Source organism: Phoxinus phoxinus, assembly GCF_949152265.1.
Source record: "Phoxinus phoxinus genome assembly, chromosome: 21".
Classification (NCBI taxonomy): Eukaryota; Metazoa; Chordata; class Actinopteri; order Cypriniformes; family Leuciscidae; genus Phoxinus; species Phoxinus phoxinus.
In genome coordinates, this window is record NC_136896.1 from 1387155 (window position 1) to 1407439 (window position 20285).

The 20285-nt window shown below is 37.0% G+C and overlaps 1 protein-coding gene across 3 annotated transcripts in view; it reads left to right on the forward strand.

Moving 5' to 3' along the window:
- Positions 1-20285, forward strand: part of pald1a (phosphatase domain containing paladin 1a) — a 73793-nt gene that overhangs the window by 36193 nt on the left and 17315 nt on the right. For all 3 annotated transcript variants that reach the window (XM_079595092.1, XM_079595094.1, XM_079595093.1), the window contains exons 9-18: positions 484-580; positions 1814-1918; positions 2852-2947; positions 4087-4221; positions 7405-7521; positions 7599-7778; positions 9141-9338; positions 10233-10373; positions 12088-12159; positions 12856-12996. In XM_079595092.1, the coding sequence (XP_079451218.1) occupies positions 484-580; positions 1814-1918; positions 2852-2947; positions 4087-4221; positions 7405-7521; positions 7599-7778; positions 9141-9338; positions 10233-10373; positions 12088-12159; positions 12856-12996 (1282 nt within the window). The remainder of the gene's footprint in view (positions 1-483; positions 581-1813; positions 1919-2851; positions 2948-4086; positions 4222-7404; positions 7522-7598; positions 7779-9140; positions 9339-10232; positions 10374-12087; positions 12160-12855; positions 12997-20285) is intronic.

Consider the following 20285-nt stretch of genomic DNA (forward strand, 5'->3'; position numbering starts at 1 on the left):
AAAAACATGATGTCTGGCCCCATATTTTCAATGAGAGTGTGCATTTTTTTTTGCATGAATGTTTAATAAAGATGTGTGTTTGCTGTAAAATTGTGGAATTTGTAGAAATATTTTTACAATTTAAAATAGCTGTGAATACATAGTCAAGTCACCTTTTATTTATATAGCGCTTTTTACAATACAGAGTGTTTCAAAGCAGCTTTACAGAGATAACAGGAAAATAATGCAACAAAGTTTGTTTCTAGAAGAAAATAGTCACAGTCCAGCTTAAGTAAGTTCAGTGATGGTTAATTTTTGTTGTAAAAAAGTTATTAATTTAGTTCATTTATTCATTTATTTATTTATATATATAGCCGCTCTGGAGAAAACTATAATGTCTGGCCCCATATTTTCAATGAGAGTGTGCATTTTTTTGCATGAATGTTTAATAAAGATGTGTTTGCTGCCGAAATGTTTAATGTCAAAGATGTCACGTGTTCATAGAGCTGAAGAGGATGTGACGAACAAACCCAAAATGCAGTTTCAGGTCATTCAGACCCTCATCAGTAAACTGCCTAAAGGTCAAGAGGTCATGGAAGAGGTTTGTGTTTGTTCTCGTGTTCAATCTAACATTAATTAAGAATCATTATGGTCACTTTAGATTAGGGTCCAATTCTCACTATTAACTATGACTTTTGCCTCAATAAACTCCTAATTACTGCTTATTAATAGTTAGTAAGGTAGTTGTTAAGTTTAGGTATTGGGGTAGAATATAATCATGCGGAATATGGCATTAATGTGTTTTATAAGTACTAATAAATAACCAATATCTCAGTAATATCATGCATGATAATAAGCAGCTAGTTAAAGCATTAGTTCACTTTAAAAAAAACTTTAGCTGATAATTTATTCACCCCGATGTCATCCGAGATGTCCATGTCTTTCTTTCTTCAGTGGAAAAGAAATGAAGGTTTTTGATGAACACATTTCTCCATATAATGGACGTCAATGGGCCCCAAACGGGTCAAGGTCCAGATGACAGTGTCAGCGCCGCTTCAACGGGCTTTAAACGACACCAGACGATGAATACGGGTCTTATCTAGCGAAACCATCGTCATTTCAAACATAAATAAACAAGTTTAAGTTTTATAAGCACAAGCGCTCGCCTTGCTCTGTTCTGTGATGCGCGTTCGTGACGTCATTAATACGCAATTACGTTGAGAAGGTCACGCTTCTGTGAAAAGACTAAAATTTCTGTCCTGACAAAAATTTTCTTTTTAGGCTTTTTAATATTCCAACACCAGGATACACACACGAGATGGGCATTTTAAACTGACACAAAGACATTTGAATATGTGTGTATGGTCCTCCTTCTGCACATCTGTAAACACTGACTCGTCAAGCGTGACCTTTACAGCGTAACTGCGTATTAATGACGTCACGAACGCGCATCACAGAACAGAGCAAGGCGAGCATTTGTGCTTATAAAACTTAAACTTGTTTATTTATGTTTGAAATGACGATGGTTTCGCTAGATAAGACCCGTATTCATCGTCTGGTGTCGTTTAAAGCCCGTTGAAGCGGCGCTGACACTGTCATCTGGACCTTGACCCGTTTGGGGCCCATTGACGTCCATTATATGGAGAAATGTGTTCATCAAAAACCTTCATTTCTTTTCCACTGAAGAAAGAAAGACATGGACATCTTGGAGGACATCGGGGTGAGTAAATTATCAGCAAAAGTGTTTTAAAAAGTGAACTAATCCTTTAACAGTGAGAATTGGACCCTAAACTAAAGTGTGGCTGTATATATGACCGGGTCTTGCTGTGTTCAGGTGGACCGCGCCATAGACCTGTGCTCCGAGATGCACGACATTCGAGAGGCTATTTATGAGAACAAACACAAGCTGGAGGGGATCGGCGAGGACTATCAGATCCAGGTGAGAATCTGTGTGCACTGATAGTGAAGGTGCATATTTTACATGGTCCACTTTCTCGAGAATTAAATGCGCTTTTTTTTTGTTGCTGCGGTGTCTTTAGCTAGCAGTCAAAAGTTTGGAATAATTAAGAAAAATATCACAGTTTCCACAAAAATATGATGCAGCACAACTGTTTTTAACATTGGTCAAGTCATATTCATTTATATAGCGCTTTTAACAATGTAGATAGTTTCAAAGCAGCTTTACAGAGATAAACGTATAGTTTAAGGTAACAGATTGTTTTGTCTTTATAGCGGTTCTTGAATAATGTTATTTTCCAGCTAAAGTTAGTTTTGATTGATTCACTTCTGAAATGATCATTTCTTATTAAATTAGGGGTCTCTTTAAACAGACTTTAAACGCGAACCTGTGGTAATAATTGGAACTGTTTTTTGAGCAGCAAATCATTATTAGAATTTTTATTTATTATTATTATGATATTTAAATTTTTTGACTATACACAAGCCAAAATGAGAACATGAAAACACAAATGAAATCATATTATACTGATTTCTGAAGGATCATGTGACACTGAAGACTGGAGTAATGATAAAAATGAATAAATTACATTTTACTATATATTCTCATATAAAGCGGCCATTTTAAATTGTAACAATATTTAAAATTTTTACTGTATTTTTGATCATATAAATGGTGCAGCAGAAGAGACTTCTATCAACAACATTAAAAAATCATAATTATTCCAAACTAATGTAAATGCATCTTTTTCATGTGGACAAACTGAAATCTGTTGTACTGAGCTTTAGATATTCAGTTTCCTCCAGCTAGTTTTGTGTAAAGATCACTTGTGTGTGGTGCCAGCTGGAAACACACAGCAGATTTACGGCCTACAGCTGAACAGATTGTAAATAAAGTGTGTCTGTGTATTTTTAGGGCAGCAGCACTAAAGACTACTTCCTCCATCGAACTCTACAGAGTCTCGAGAGATATTTCTACCTGATCGTCTTTAACGCTTACCTACATGAGCAGGTACAGTTTCCTAATGAGTGTTTTAACCCCTTCACTGTCACCCCCCATTTAGAGAAAGGACATTAAAATGCACTATTCAAACTTAAATGGTTGTAATTCAAGAATGCTTTGGAATATAGATAAAATGAAAGTATGAAGAAGTTATGGAAGTTTCAATTTTACAGTAAATCAAATATTCTGTACTTAGTTTTTTTTTTTTTATATAAAATATTTTTTTTACTATAAAATCAAAGCCATATACCTAACCAAGTTGTGTTCCAAATTTGAAGTTGATATCTCAAAAATGTAAGTTTTTTTTAGGCGTAATACCAAAAGTAGCCACCGGGTGACATACATTCCATTGAATTTAATTGTATGCATTCTGTCGTAACAAATGAATGAATTTCTGTCCAAATATCACTTCTGTCACAAAATATGGAACCTTGAGACTCGGACCTTTCTGACAATGTGTTTTGTCAAGATTAGAAAAGGTTTTGATCATAAATTGTGAAACATGATGACGAGCCCGATAAAATAATTTAGAGTACCGTATTTCAAAACGGTTTTCACACGGATGAATTCTGAGTTCGTAAGCTTTCAAATGATACCTAATTTATGATAACTACTAAAATATGTGATTTAATAAAATAAGCGCTAAAAATATATTATATTTTAGAGGATAATATATATATATATGTATATATATATATATATATATATATATATATATATATATATATATATATATATATATATATATATATATAATACTTTTTAGAGGATAATATTATTTTATAAAAAAATTTATTGACAAATACTAGATTATATGTTTTATTATGAATTTTTTTGCAATAAAACTAAAGTTTAAATTATTAATTATATTAAAAGTGTGTGCGTCGACTTTTTGTGACAGGTCAGAACTCCTGTTATGATGTCGATTTTTGTCATAAATTCATCTATTACTGTTCCTACATAATTTGTAACAAAAAACAGTGCTAAAATATTTATTTAGGAGTCTTAGATCTTTCCAACGATATATAGTTTGCCATGAATAGATTAGGATTGTAATATAGTGAAGTAAACATGGAACGCCTATGTTTATTCATTGTTCATTATTCATTGGTCAGTCGTATTTATTATGTGTCTCCTCTCCGCTGTAGTATCCGCTGGCGTTCGCGTGCAGTTTCAGCCAATGGCTGTGCTCTAACGCCTGGATGTACCGCCTCCTCTCCTGCATGAACCAATCAGAGCTCAGAGCACCAGCTGACCTGCTCACTAAAGGAGCTCGAGTTCTGGTGAGAAAAACCTTCTGAAATTTGTTGGATTAAATCACTGCTTTTCTGAATACATACAGAATACACTCAATGTGCAACGTTAGGAAATTAAAGAATCAATGCATTTCTGGAGTGACGAGGCAGATTTAATTTAATACATTTATGTATAGAATCGACTATTATTAATATTGCATGACCCTTTCCATTTCATGACGTTGTTTTCAGGCATTTTTGAAGCTGTTAAGTGTCATTCCTAATTAAATTAGGCAGTAATTAAGCTAATAACTGCACATACTGTATTGCAGCAGCATATTCTGATGCCTGTATGCATATAAACATCATATTCATTACATGGCTGCAACCCAAATATAGACCGTATTTATTGTGCACGCAAACATCGTCAAAGTTAGTGAATAATTATGACTGTTTTTAAAACATCGCAATTTTAAATTGAGATTTATACATTATCTGAAGAAAGCTAATCATCATAAATAATCTTTCCATTTATGTGTGGTTTGTTAGGATAGGACAATATTTGGCCGAGACACAACTATTGAAAATCTGGAATCTGAGGAGCAAAAAAATGTAAACATTGAGAAAATCTCCTTTAAAGTTGTGCATTTATGTTCACGATTGTGCTGCATTCACTCACAAAAATACATGTTTTATATATTTACGGTAGGACATTTACTAAATATCTTCATGGAACATGATCTTAATATCCTCATGATTTTTGGCATAAAAGAAAAATGGATCATTTTGACCCGTACAATGTATAGTTGCTATTGCCACAGATATACCCGTGCGGCTCCAGACTGGGTTTGAGTGACAGGGTCACACACACAAGATCTGAATGTAGTGTGTATTGCTCTTACGGTCCTCATTATATTGTAAAGAGTCTCTCCTTTAAAATGCTGATGACTTCAGAAAGTTGCATCTGGAGATTCTCAGATTATCTGTCCTTTGTTCTGACAGTGTTTCTGCATTGAGATTAATGTGCGTTTGCTCTGCATGGAAATGGACTCACTTGGCAACAGTAACTAAGGAAAGTGTGATCAACAGATCGTGACTCTGTCTGGCTCTTCCTTCCTGAGCTGTGGCCTTGCAACCGAGATTTAGCTCTGAATTGAGGAAGTCGATCCACATAGTCAAACGTCTTACGTGATGCTTTCACAAAACAGGATTCAAAAATGACCTTGAAACATACAAAAAAATATATATATTTTTTTTTTATCAAAAAAACTTTAAAAACCTTTATACATTTTCTTTAAAGAGGTGGTATAATGCCCTTTTCACAAGATGTAAAATAAGTCTCTGATGTCCCCAGAGTGTGTGTGAAGTTTTAGCTCGCATGTTTAGCTTTAGTTTCGCATGTTAAAATTGTCACTTTTTGAGGGTGAGCAAAAACACACCGTTTGTGTCTGTCCCTTTAAATGCAAATGAGCTGCTGCTCCCGGCACAGGGGGCGGAGCTTCAAGAGCTTGTGTCCTTTTACCACACACACACACACACACACACACACACACACACACACACACACACACACACACACACACGCACACGCACTGAAAATATCAAAATCTTTTAGCGTTTTATGTTGAAACCGGAGTCAGACAATGATGGAGAGACTCGAGAAGAAGTGACACATGTAGAAGAACAGCACATTTCTGAATGGTTAGTTGATGAATTTATGAAGATTATGTGTAGTTATCTTCTGGTCATTGATTAGCATATTCTGTCTTGATAATCTATAAATCGTGTTCTGGGGGCGGGGTTTATGTAAATTTTAGGGTTGGTGATGTCACTAACCCGGGAGGAAGCTCGTGTAGTTCCTACCAGCCGTTTGTTGTAGTTCTTAAAAAGAGATTTCTTTAAAAGCAAATATCTCCCTTTGCTCTGAACTTTGAGCGTTGTAACTTTGCAGATGTTGTTTATGATCAAACAGCAACATTACACACTAACTACAGTTAGAAAAGTGGAATCATAATCAACCACCCCTTTAACCTGTTGTTTTTCTTTTGCCATAAAAGTTGCCATAGCAGCCGGCATTAAATAACAAACAAACAAATCAGATCAAATGAGAGTTTCTTTTGAAACAAACTGTTGCCTGGAGATGCTTTACTTTCAGAAGATGTTGCAGAAATGTTTCAGCCCTTCTGACATTTCTTGTATTAAATTGACACTGTATTCTAAAAATATTAAAGACACTAATTTCCATTAAAACGTTTTTAATAAGCTAATTCCTCAATTGATTAGAATATTTAGCTCCAGAGACATTCACAATGATACAAAGTTTCAACAACAGAACTTGATGATTCAAATTTAAGATTTTTAAAAAGTGAAACTTTATTTAATGGTTTATAATTGTTCCTACTGTTCGACATGTTTGTGAATACTGCATAAAATTCTTATTAAACTTGAATCATATTTCTTTAGATTACTTTGGTAACAAATGCTGTCAATGTTAATGAGAGAGAATTTCAATGCAAACAAAAATAAAGCTGAGTTAGTTTCATAATTGATTAATTTTACATTAACTGTTATTTTCCTATTTTATTTCAATCTGTATTGTATAAAGCTCTATATAAATAAATGTATTATTATTTGTGCAAAGATTTATTTTAATTAATCATTTTCCCTTTCGTCATCTCTACATAATACAGGTGCAACTGGAAAAATGAGAATATGGAGCAAAAGTTCATTTATTATTTTAGTAATTCAACTTAAAAGGTGACACTAATATATTATATAGACTCATTACATGCAAAGTGAGATATTTCAAGACTTTATTTGTTATAATTTGGATGATTATGGATTACAGCTTATGAAAACCTTTTCACAATATTCTATTTTTGAATTTGGGGTTTTCATAATCTGCCATAATCATCATAATTATAACAAATAAAGGCTTGAAATATCTCACTTTGCATGTAATGAGTCTATATAATATATTAGTTTCTCCTTTTAAGTTGAATTACTGAAATAAATGAACTTTTGCTCCATATTCTAATTTTTCCAGTTTCACCTGTAAACATATTATTGCCATAAACTTAACATAAAAACATAAATCTGAACCATTATAGCAAAGTTAGGAAGACAAGACAAGTAAATAATTTTTTTTTAGGTTTCACGGAAACTGAAGTGTGTCTCTTTCTTTTAGTTTGGGGGAAATAAAAGCTATTTTAACAGCTGTTTGATTTCTAGGTTGCAGATGAGTATTTAGCGCCGGACGTTCTGAGCACCATTAAGGAGATGAAAGTGGCGAATTTCCGACGAGTGCCGAAGATGCCGATCTACGGCATGGCTCAGCCGACGTCCGAGGTGAGTGTTCGAGACGGGCTTTGTGAACGCGTCCTCGACCGCTTCTCTCACTGTTCTCCTGTCTCGCTGCCCGGCAGGCCACGGGAGCCGTCCTGGCGTATCTGGCGGATGAGAAGAGGAAACACAGCAGTGTTTTATGGGTGAACTTGCAGGATGAACTGGTTCTGGAGGCCAACGGCCAGATCTTCTGTCCGAGAGAGCCCACGCGTGTGGATCAGCACATCTGTGTGCCCTCCTCACACACACACGAGATCCAGGTCAGATTTATGCTACGGTTCTTTAAATGTCATAATCACATGTGACCCTGGAGCACAAACCCAGTCTGGAGCCGCACGGGTATATCTGTGACAATAGCAACTATACATTGTATGAGTCAAAATTATCCATTTTTCTTTTATGCCAAAAATCATGAGGATATTAAGATCATGTTCCATGAAGATATTTAGTAAATGTCCTACCGTAAATATATAAAACATGTATTTTTGTGAGTGAATGCAGCACAATCGTGAACATAAATGCACAACTTTAAAGGAGATTTTCTCAATGTTTACATTTTTTTGCTCCTCAGATTCCAGATTTTCAATAGTTGTGTCTCGGCCAAATATTGTCATATCATAACAAACCACACATCAATGGAAATATTATTTATTCAGCTTTCATGTTATGTATATAAATCTCAATTTAAGAAAATGTACCCATGTGACTGGTTTTGTGGTCCAGGGTCACATTTGTTAACAAACAAGTATTCATTACTTAAATTATATCATTGTTTCTGCATTAAATTCTTACATTGTTTAAATTAATAAATGTGTAACTAACTGTGATTGTGTATATGTACATTTTTGAAATGCATAACTTAGTAAGTTCTCTGATAACGGATCACTGTTAATTGTAATGTGGACTCGTGCATTTAAAACGATGTGTATTGTGAAAAGCGTTATAGAAAAAATTTGAATTTAATTGAATTGAATAAGCCACTTGAGGATGTGCATTATCTGCTGGATGATAAATACAACCTTCTAGATTACTTTTATCTCTTTAGATCAGGGATTCACACTTTTTTTTTTCTTCAGCCGGACACATTAGACATAAATATTCCCAGAGATTTTAAGTTACAATTTTAATAACGTCACATTTGCATATTTGACGGTTCTTTGTCGTCTGTTAATGGTCACATGTCATGCAAGTAAATAGAAAATAAGATATAAACTATTTTTTCATTGTTGTAATAGTGATAATTATGTTTTAACTCCAATTATATAGGCCTAATGAAGACATTCTGTTTTAAATTACAAATAAAAAATGTATATTGGATGATAATTATAATAGAAATAATTTTATTGTACACTTCTTTATGCCTTAAATTATTCACTTTAAAATCACCAAGCTTTTATTTAGGCGGACTGTCAGTGAAATGCTGTAAACTGTCCACAAAATGTTGGAAATTATGCGAATGTGTAAATAAAGTGAGTTTTCTGTGAACGAGAAGCTCTGAGCGATTATTCACAGCCCCATTTATTTATTTTAATTTTACATTTCAATAAGTATTAGCATTTCATCAGCTTGCGTAGCCCTGTTAAGGACACACTGAACAGTGTGTGTGTGTGTGTGTGTTGCAGAGACTGGAAACGGCTCTGAAAGAGGAGCTTTTGGGGAGTCAGAAATGGCTTGAAGTGACTCTGGAGCAGGAGAAGCAGATGAAGATGTTCAAGAGCTGTGTGACGGTACAGGAGATCTTTAACCATCACAAGAGTTCACACCAGGGACTGGAGTACAGGCGCATTCCTCTCCCAGAATGCTCTGCTCCTACTGAAGAGGTGAAACACACTTTAAAAGCTTAAAGATCTACTGACATTCATCTTTCCATTCAGATGCAGTAATAAAGGCTTCGGCTCCCTCTAGTGTTCATCAGAGTCACTGTAGTCTCAGATTTTTCCTGAATATTTCACCCAGAAATTTCATTAACTCGCCCTAATGTTATTATTTTTTTATTTCTTTTTATTTTAATGTGTTTTTTTGTGTTTTTTTATTAAAAATGTTTTTTTATTTGATGCAATTATTTTATTGTATTACATTTTTTATTATTATTATTAACCTTTTTATTTAATATTTCTTTCATTTTATTTGAATGTTTTTATTTTTTTTTTTTTTTTTTTTTTTATTATTTGGTTATTTTAGTGCATTTTATTATCATTTTTATTTTCTTTAATATTTATTTTCTTTAATATATTTAATTTAATTTTATAGTTTTAATTAAAAAAAATTGTGGAACACGGAAACATTTTGAAGAAACCTGAAAGACTGTCAAGCAAAAGGGACCAAAAGAAAAGCTCCATAAATGAGTCTTGAAGTAGTCCATATGACATATTAAAGTCATTATACACAGATAAAGATTAAAAATATAATTAAATAAGATGCAAAATGAATGCCAGGTTTAATACCTGTCAAAGAGAACAAGAAAAACTCGTCCAAATTTTTCCTTTTTGGTTCTACAGAATAAATAAAGTCACGATGGTGAGAAAATTAGAAAATGAGGATAGAATTGTGATTTATGGGTGAAGTGTAATCGACTTCTGCATGAACACTTGCAATGAAAACAGTTTTGTTATCTTTCTTTTGTGCATTTTCTGAATGTCTTGGTCCGCTTTATCTCTTTCGCTTGGTCACATTGATAATGCTGTGTGTGTGTGTGTGTGTGTGTGTGTGTGCAGGGTTTCGACGGGCTGCTGGAGGCGATGAAGGCTCGTCTCGCTGAAGACTCGTTCTCTGCGTTCGTCTTTAACTGCTCGAACGGTAAAGGACGAACGACCACGGCTATGGTGATCGCCGCCCTCACGCTCTGGCACTTCAACGTACGTCTGCGTCACACAATGACCTCATACTGTAGAAGATACAGTTTATACCTTTTTCCCCCCCAAAAATCAATAATTAACTAGCACTTTTCACTATACACATGTAGCTTTGTACATGTTTATAATTCCTTAAAGTCCCCCTGTGGTGTAAATCCAGCTTTTAATGTAGTTTGTGTCTATGTGGTGTTATTAATCTGCTTTAACACACACCGGGCCCTATCTTGCACCCAGCGCAATTGACTTTGAACACCGACGCATGTATCATTCCTATTTTGCACCCGCGCACAGCGGACTTTTCCCTCCACAGACGCACGTCGGTAAATTAGGGAATGAACTTGCGCTCGCGGGGGCGGTTCAGCGCAAAGAGAAGGCGTGTTCCGGCGCAAAACTTCCATGGTGCTATTTTCCAGTTTTAGAAAGCAATTGCGCCATTGATCAGGAAAAAAACAGTCTAAAGACAGTGGCGCGTTGCGCGTTAGTGATATGGTATTTTAAGGGCGCGTGCTTGGCCATAATGTTAACGCGCATCCACTTTGATTCTCTAATATAAACAGATGCAGCAGTTTTCATTTTTGCAAATCATACATTATTACAAGGAAAAATATTAACACACGAGGGAAATCATTGTTGTGTCCGTGAAGATGTGAAAAAGATCTATCTAGATAAAAAAAAAAAAAAAATCTAGATTAGGCTACACATTTACCCAAATTATACGCCTGTTTAACCGAAGCTAATTTGTGTGGTTTCTCCATCATCCCCAATGTCACTTCTCTGTGTTTTACAGCCCTGACGAGAACGTCGGTTTCCTCGGCTGTGAACTGCTCCTGGCGTGCGCTGGCAAATCCGCCGTTATAATAGCAATCCGCCATGGAACAAGCGCGCCTGCTCTTAAAGGGAATGTGAGATGGCGCTCTGATTGGTTTATTTCACGTTACGCCCAAACCACACCTATGAATAATGAAGCTACTTCAGACCAACCCCTTTTACATTTGCGTCGGGCGCAAGAGTCATTTATCCCGCTGGGAAAATAGCAACAGCGCCGGGATCCGCCCACAAAGTTACTTGCGCTTTGCACTTTGACACTTGCGTTTCAGATCGTTAAAATAGGGCCCACCATGTGTAAGTTCATAAGTGGACAGCATTGCTGAGTATTTTCTGTTTAAAACTGCAGTAAACCAAAGACAGTCTCAAAAACACGGTTTGAAATCGCTGGTGTTTCTGACGTCACACACTACCTTGTAACCAATCAGATCAACGTGTGATCATCAACCAGTGGATCTCTGAGTGAGTGAGTGGAGGCGGGGCTCATTTGCATATTCATAGAACCGCACATACTAAATGAGGGAACGGTGTCGAGTTACATTCAAGATATTTTAAGGCATGAAGAATTTATGCAAGTTTAAATATGTAATTTTAGTGATCAAAGATGAGTTTTAAGGGATAAAATGATTGATTACAGGGCGGCTTTAAAACTCATCTTTGATCACTAAAATTACATATTTAAACTTGCATAAATTCTTCATGCCTTAAAATAGCTTGAATGTAACTCGACACCCTTGCCTCATTTAGAATACACGGAATCATGAATATGCAAATTAGCCCCGCCTCCACTCTCACTCACCGAAGCTCGGATTACCTGATCCACTCGTACTTTACCGTAGTAAATAGATAGTAATAATGAAGTATATTTATATATTTTTTGTTTGTTTGACAGGGTTTTCCAGAGTTCTGCGAGGATGAAATCGTAAGCGTTCCCGATGCCAAATACACAAAGGGCGAGTTTGAGGTGATGCACTTCTGCGTTTTGACCTTTCTCTTTGGTCTGACCTACTTTTTTATTTATTTTAATGTTTCGTAGATCGGTGGATGGATGCGGGATAGCACTTATGACAAATGCTGAAAATATATTAAAAAAATTTATTCATAAGCAAGACATGCAATTTACACAATACACAATAAACGTAATTAGTGTAAAGTAGGCCGTGAGATGGAGTGATTCTGACCCACATTCAGTGAACCAGACGATGACGTGTGTGTATCGGCTGTGACCCGTCCTGACCCGGTCATGTGATCTTTCACTTTCTGTGTCAGTATCTGCAGGGTTTCCAGACTATAATTTTTTTAATATATATATATATTGACATAATGTTTTTAAATAACTGATTCTATCAATAATTTTTTTGTATTATTAATAATACAAACATTTATTTTTATTTTATTTTTATAATTAATAATAATATATTTTTTAATTTTATAATTACCTATAACATGAGCAGTAATTAAAAAAGATAAGTAATAATTTGCTAACACATGCAGCTTCAGGCTAAATTCCGTACTTTGTTTATGAAGCTTCATTACATACCATTAAATAAACGCTTTTCATCCAGACAAAGCCAATATCGGCACTCATGGAACACCAGTTTTTTTTTTTATTGTAATAATAACTGTTTTATAATATTAATAATTGTGTGTGTGTGTTTAGGTGGTCATGAAGCTGGTGCGTCTGCTCCCTGACGGTCACCGGATGAAGCGTGAGGTGGACATGGCCTTGGACTCGGTCAGCGAGACGATGACGCCACTGCACTATCACCTGCGAGAGATCATCATCTCCACCTACAGACAGGTGAGGGCTCGGATCAGACAGGTGAGGGCTCGGATCAGACAGGTGAGGGCTCGGATCAGACAGGTGAGGGCTCGGATCAGACAGGTGAGGGCTCGGATCAGACAGGTGAGGGCTCGGATCAGACAGGTGAGGGCTCGGATCAGACAGGTGAGGGCTCGGATCAGGCAGGTGAGGGCTCGGATCAGACAGGTGAGGGCTCGGATCAGACAGGTGAGGGCTCGGATCAGGCAGGTGAGGGCTCGGATCAGGCAGGTGAGGGCTCGGATCAGGCAGGTGAGGGCTCGGATCAGACAGGTGAGGGCTCGGATCAGACAGGTGAGGGCTCGGATCAGACAGGTGAGGGCTCGGATCAGACAGGTGAGGGCTCGGATCAGGCAGGTGAGGGCTCGGATCAGACAGGTGAGGGCTCGGATCAGGCAGGTGAGGGCTCGGATCAGGCAGGTGAGGGCTCGGATCAGACAGGTGAGGGCTCGGATCAGGCAGGGGAGGGCTCGGATCAGGCAGGTGAGGGCTCGGATCAGACAGGTGAGGGCTCGGATCAGACAGGTGAGGGTTCGGATCAGACAGGGGAGGGCTCGGATCAGACAGGTGAGGGCTCGGATCAGGCAGGGGAGGGCTCGGATCAGGCAGGTGAGGGCTCGGATCAGACAGGTGAGGGCTCGGATCAGACAGGTGAGGGTTCGGATCAGACAGGGGAGGGCTCGGATCAGACAGGTGAGGGCTCGGATCAGGCAGGGGAGGGCTCGGATCAGGCAGGTGAGGGCTCGGATCAGACAGGTGAGGGCTCGGATCAGACAGGTGAGGGCTCGGATCAGACAGCAGGCATGAAAACTCCTCACCTTTCGGCGAAATTCGCCGTTTTAAAACCTAAAAGGGTCACCTACGTGATTTGTGCAGATCCGATGAGAAAATATTTTAGGGGGGGGGGGGGGGGGGGGGGGGTGTTCGAGGTCGAGGCCAGCATTTATCCCCTATAAAGTTACCATAAACTTTACAAAACTATAAGCTTTAAAAAACAATCATCATTCCGAATGCCGAAACATGACAGCCAATACGAGTCAGAGTAACGTTAGGGCAGAAATGTTTTCAAAGTCTTTTACACCGCGAGTCTGAGAACTGGACACACTGCCGAACAAAGAACCGCACGTCGGAAAGCAAGCCTGAGGTAAGTTAGCTTACAATGTTAACTGTCCTGTCAGATACAGACAGCGATGTTGCCAATGTCATTATTTTTTATTTTGACATAGAAGTGGGCGAGATAATATCGCGAGTGGGCGCGGGCGCCGTGAGCGCTGAGCGAGCAGGAACAAGTATTCATTGCGCGGCTCGCGAGCCTCATGCGGCTCGCCAAGCTTTAATTTGTGGCTCGCAGTTGCATGGCGGTAAATAATACGGTGATATGATAATGCATTCACTATAGATATTTTATAAAAACATAACAAGTAGGGCTTTAACATAACCCGTTAAAAACTCAAAGTGTCAGCTCTATTACAAATTATTTCGATCGGATTGAAAGGGGTGGTTTATCGAGAGAACGTGAAAAAACTTGATCGATTGAAAACCGAAACTGAAAGGACGACGTATGACGCGCTGAACAAGCTGTTCTCCTGATTAATAAAGTGTCATATAAATGAATATCCTTTCATTCTATAATTCTCCTTTCACTCAGCATCTGTGAAGTGAAGCAGGACAACGGCTCACCAGTGCTTGTTTCAGATTATCATACAGACGACTGGTTTGGGGCATTTTTGGGATAAATAGTAGTAGTAAATAGTTTTTTTTCTCTGAGACCCGATGAAATACGTAGATCAGCGGCCCATTGGTTCTTTTCTTGATTGACACTGGGCTAGCCCAATCACATCTTTAATGTGAAGTATAGAAATATACTCTTTCAAGTATAGAAATTAGTACAAAACTAATTATGAAAGTTTCCTTTATTTTTCAGTGCATTTGTTTTACAATAGGCTATATGGCTATTACTATCATGGGATTAATATTATAACTATTATTGTAGTAGTAATGTAGACAGACACTGTAACTAAAAGAGTTTTGAAATTTTCTTTGTTTAATTTGCACCAGATTGATGAATTTCACATTAAAAAGCACAACATTTTCTTACGGGGGACCATGCCCCCGAACCCCCCTAGAGTGGCAGAGGACCACTCATCACAGTGATCCAAAAATCCTGTGAGAAACACTGGTAGCCTACTACAATGCCAATGCAGATTACAAGTTGTTTTTGTTGTTGTTGTTGTTTCATTTTTTTTTTTGGGGGGGGGGGGGGGGGGGGATATATGCCGCATCCTTCTCACCTTTTTTACCCCTGACCTGTTTTCATGCCTGAGACAGGTGAGTGCTCGGATCAGACAGGTGAGGGTTCGGATCAGACAGGGGAGGGCTCGGATCAGACAGGTGAGGGCTCGGATCAGACAGGTGAGGGCTCGGATCAGGCAGGGGAGGGCTCGGATCAGACAGGTGAGGGCTCGGATCAGACAGGTGAGGGCTCGGATCAGGCAGGGGAGGGCTCGGATCAGGCAGGGGAGGGCTCGGATCAGGCAGGTGAGGGCTCGGATCAGGCAGGGGAGGGCTCGGAGATTCTGTCCTTGTGTCTTGTCTCAGTCTCCACACAAAAACAAAGAGCTTTCTTGAAAAAACAAGATCTGATTTGCTGGTTCAAAGTGTGTACTGGAAACCGGCTTGATGCGGTGACCGCAGAAGAAGAAATAGTTGTTCGAAGTTTGTGAGGTTCATGACATCAAATCGTTTTACATTTTATTTTAATCTAAATATATGCACTAAACTTGTTATTTTATTGTATTGTATTTTATTGAAGCAGTAAAGCAGCATCATAAAGTGCTCCTCACACACGTTTCTCCTTCAATGGTGTTTTAATATTACTTATCATGAATTTTGGTTAATGAGTATCTCATGTTTTGATCTCTACATCATTCCCAGCCTTTGCATGCCTTCACTATTATTCTCACATGGAGATTTAATGACGTGTCCGAACTCTTGACTCTTAGCGTCGTGTGTTTTATAATCTGCATTGCTGTGTCGTCTCTGAGTGTCCTGTAGAGGGCAGTCTCTTCACTCCATACATGCATTTACACAATAACCCCATAATCAGACGCTAATCAACTTCAGTCTCCATTTATATAAGCAGCATACATGTCAAGAGTCTCCTTGATTTCCTTAGAAGGATTCTGGGAAAAACCCTCTAATGTTAGTTTGAAGGAGTTTTATCCTAACTTTTCCACGTGCATTGAGATCTGCAGCCAGCTGTGAAACCCTAATGACTGACAGATGCGCGTGACGCGTTTGTGAAGAGGAGGGGTGTGTGTGTGTGTGTGTGTGTAATTGTGTTTGTGGGTCAGGTCTGTCGCAGGTTCGAGTGTCGGCTCTTATGTAAAGCTCGAGGGGCGACTCGCTCATCAATGCAGGTTTGTGCAGCGAGAGCCACTCAATGGATCACATTGTCCCGAGCTCGTTTTTTTTCTCTTCCCCTTCTCCGCTCAGTCATTACTGTAACTGAACTGCAGCTCGGCTTCCTAAAGCGGCGCGTCTGAGATCCCGCAGGAGAGACCAGGGATTTGTTTTTCCCGTGTGGAAACCCGAACACTAATCCCTCTCTTCTGTCGTGTCACTCTTTCACTTTCGCTCAGCTCCTGGTTTAGATAACGGCGTCGCTGACGGAGAGCGATTTATCACGCATTCAACTACATATTTAGGCCTAAATTTAAAATGCATGCAATTTCCATCCGTACGCATTACAAAGTTTTAACATTAACGAATAAACTTGCATGCATAAATTAATGCAACTGTAATAATACTAATAAATTGAATGCATTTTAAATGCTCATTAAGCAGGCATATATATATATATATATATATATATATATATATATATATATATATATATATATATATATATATATATATACACTTCTATTTAAAATGCATCATATTTTAAAATGCATGGATTTATTGATAATCTATATATATATATTAGGGCTGTCAAAAGATTAATCGTGATTAATCGCATCCAAAATAAAAGTTTGTGTTTACATAATATGTGTGTGTACTGTGTAGAATTATTATGTATAAATACACACACATTCATGTATATATTTAAGGAATATTTGCATTTATATACTGTATATACATTTATATAACTTATATTATATAAACATATTTTATATATACATATAACCAATTTGTGATTGTGTGTGTATAATTATTTATATATATAAAAACACAGTACACCGTACACACACATATATTATGCAAACACAAACTTTTATTTTGGATGCAATTAATCACGATTAATCTTTTGACAGCCCTAATATATATATATATATATATATATATATATATATATATATATATATATATACACACATCAATAAATCCATGCATTTTAAAATATGATGCATTTTAAATAGATGCAAATAGTTAATATACAATGGCATGATTTTTTGAGTGCAGAAAGCAGACCGGTTTCACTTATGTATGACACAATTATGCATCACGTTAAGTTTATTAGTCTGTTTATGAAAGGAGAATTTATATGCAATTCAAAAAGATTGTGAACGATTCTTTCTTTCTTTTTTAACCTGGAAATGTTAAATCCTTTACTTTTTTTCCCTTCTCGATATTTCGTTACACTTGGACGTATGTCACAATGCGTAAGAAAGTGTCTGTCGTTACTTCCATCGCAACTCTTTATCAGGACAAGCTTTGTAAGATGGACCCAGGAAAACATGTACAGAGTTTAAATGAGCTTGAATTTGATCAAATTGTTTGATTATGATTCGTGTCTGCCATGCAGTAGCCTTTGAATCTAATATGACAATAAACTCAAATGCAAACAAAACCTTTCACCTTTTTCAGGACCCGCCCCTAAATAGCATGCAGGAACTGTGATTGGTCGCTTTATATGTCAATCAGTGAGTTCAACTCAGTTTTCAGTTTATCTCCTAAATCTGCTGTTGAGCATCACTGCTTTCGTTGTGTTTGATGAGTTGTCTGGTTGACTGTTGATCATCTGATAAGAAACGTGTTGTGATCACATGCTCCTGTCCATCCAACATCTTACAATGCACCACTGACATCAGCAACCCATCCGTGAAACCCTTGATTTGATTTATGATTACAGTGCAAACGCTCAGACACGTTTGACAAGTACATCACAAATGAGTCTATTAATTTCACTGTCAGGGCTTCACATCACATCACGTCTGTCTGTCTGTATAACGGGTGTCGAAGCTCGTCTGGTGAATTACAGCTCTCGTCTCTCTGAAACCTGACAGACGCTTTAATTCTTGGGTTTCCAGTTCCAAGTTTCTTTCTAAAAAAATAATAATCTTTCTATTGTAAGATACACCAAGAAACCCTTTACAGTATATTTTAGAGTTTTTGACCTGCTAATGTTACATGCAAAATACATGCGATTATACATTTTATTTAAGTTTTTTCTTTCTCTGTCAATCAGTGGCTCATTTTATAGGTATATATAAAAAAAAAAAGGTAGTTGAAGTCTAGATTCGTGAGATTAATATTCATTCAGCTGTCAATGTGTACAATTATTGAGATGTTTCTAAATACTGTTAGTTTACTAGTACAGGTACAACTCAATTTTTTAATATGGTGCAAAAGTTCATTTATTTCAGTAATTCAACTTAAAAGGTGAAACTAATATATTATATAGACTCATTACATGCAAAGTGAGATATGTCAAGCCTTTATTTGTTATAATTATGATGATTATGGCTTATGAAAACACCAAATTCCAAATTTGAATATTGTGAAAAGGTTTTTAGTAAGCCATAATCATCAAGATTATAACAATTAAAGGCTTGAAATATCTCACTTTGCATGTAATGAGTCTATATAATATATTAGTTTCACCTTTTAAGTTAAATTACTGAAATAAATGAACTTTTGCTCCATATTCTCATTTTTTTTTCAGCTGAACTGTATATTTGCATTAGAGCTGTTGAGCGTCAACGCTTTCATTCATCACAATAGTGTGGAAGAAAAGATCTGTATTTACTTCCATTTCATCCCAACATTAATGTCACGACACAAACTTTGAAATACTGATGAATTAAGATAACACTCGATTCGACATTACAACAAAAGTTATTGGTAAAGTTGTAATATTTAGAATTGAAAGTCTGTTCTGTTCTGATTCTGGTTTAAAGTTACTGTCCAACACCGGAGCCAAATCATATAGTGAGGCGAAGCCGGAAAAAACCCGGCAGCCAATGAAATATTCCAGTAAAAAGTGAAGGAAATGTAAATCAGTGCCTAAAGAAAGGCCCTCATGGTTTGGACTGGCGGGTGTGGAAAAATATTTGCAGAAAGAAGAGAATGTTGAGAGCGGCTTTAGAGAGGAAAGGTAGTCGACGTCACCGAGAGCGAGGGATGGAGCGGATCCAGACGGAGGAATCTGGGGAGACCACGGAAAACGTGTGTGTGTGTGTGTGTGTGTGTGTGTGTGTGTGTGTGGATGAGCGACGGCAGCCAAAATCATTTGACTCGAACAATTAAAACCATCCGTCTACTTGCACACTTGCCCAGTGAGATGAAGGCTGCTAACCAGCTCGGGTTTGTTCTGCATCTTTTGTTGCAAAACCTCGTCGCCGTCAGTCACAGAAACCTACAAAAAATATCACAATTTTAAAATATGCAGTCAGAAGTCGTGGTTAATTTACATAAATGACCAAGGCCTAAAACTAACTTTTTGCCATGCCTGCCAATGGCCGGTGACTGATGGCCATAAATGTTTTTGGCCTTGATTTTTTTGTTGTTGCAAAAATAGACAGTTATGACAAAAAAAAAATCACAATTCTATATTCCAGTTTCAGTACCACAGATAAAATTATTAGCCATATACAGGTAAAAACCTCCAGAATACACAGGTGACACTGAAAAATAATAATATGGAGCAAAAGTTCATTTATTTCAGTAATTCAAATTAAAAGGTGACACTAATATATTATATAGACTCATTACATGCAAAGTGAGATATTTCAAGCCTTTATTTGTTATAATTTTGATGATTATGCTTACAGCTTATGAAAACCTTTTCACAATATTCTCATTTTGAATTTGGGGTTTTCATAATCTGCCATAATCATCACAATTATAACAAATAAAGGCTTGAAATATCTCACTTTACATGTAATGAGTCTATATAATATATTAGTTTCACCTTTTAAGTTGAATTACTGAAATAAATGAACTTTTGCACCACATTCTCATTTTTACATTATTTACTTTGGTTC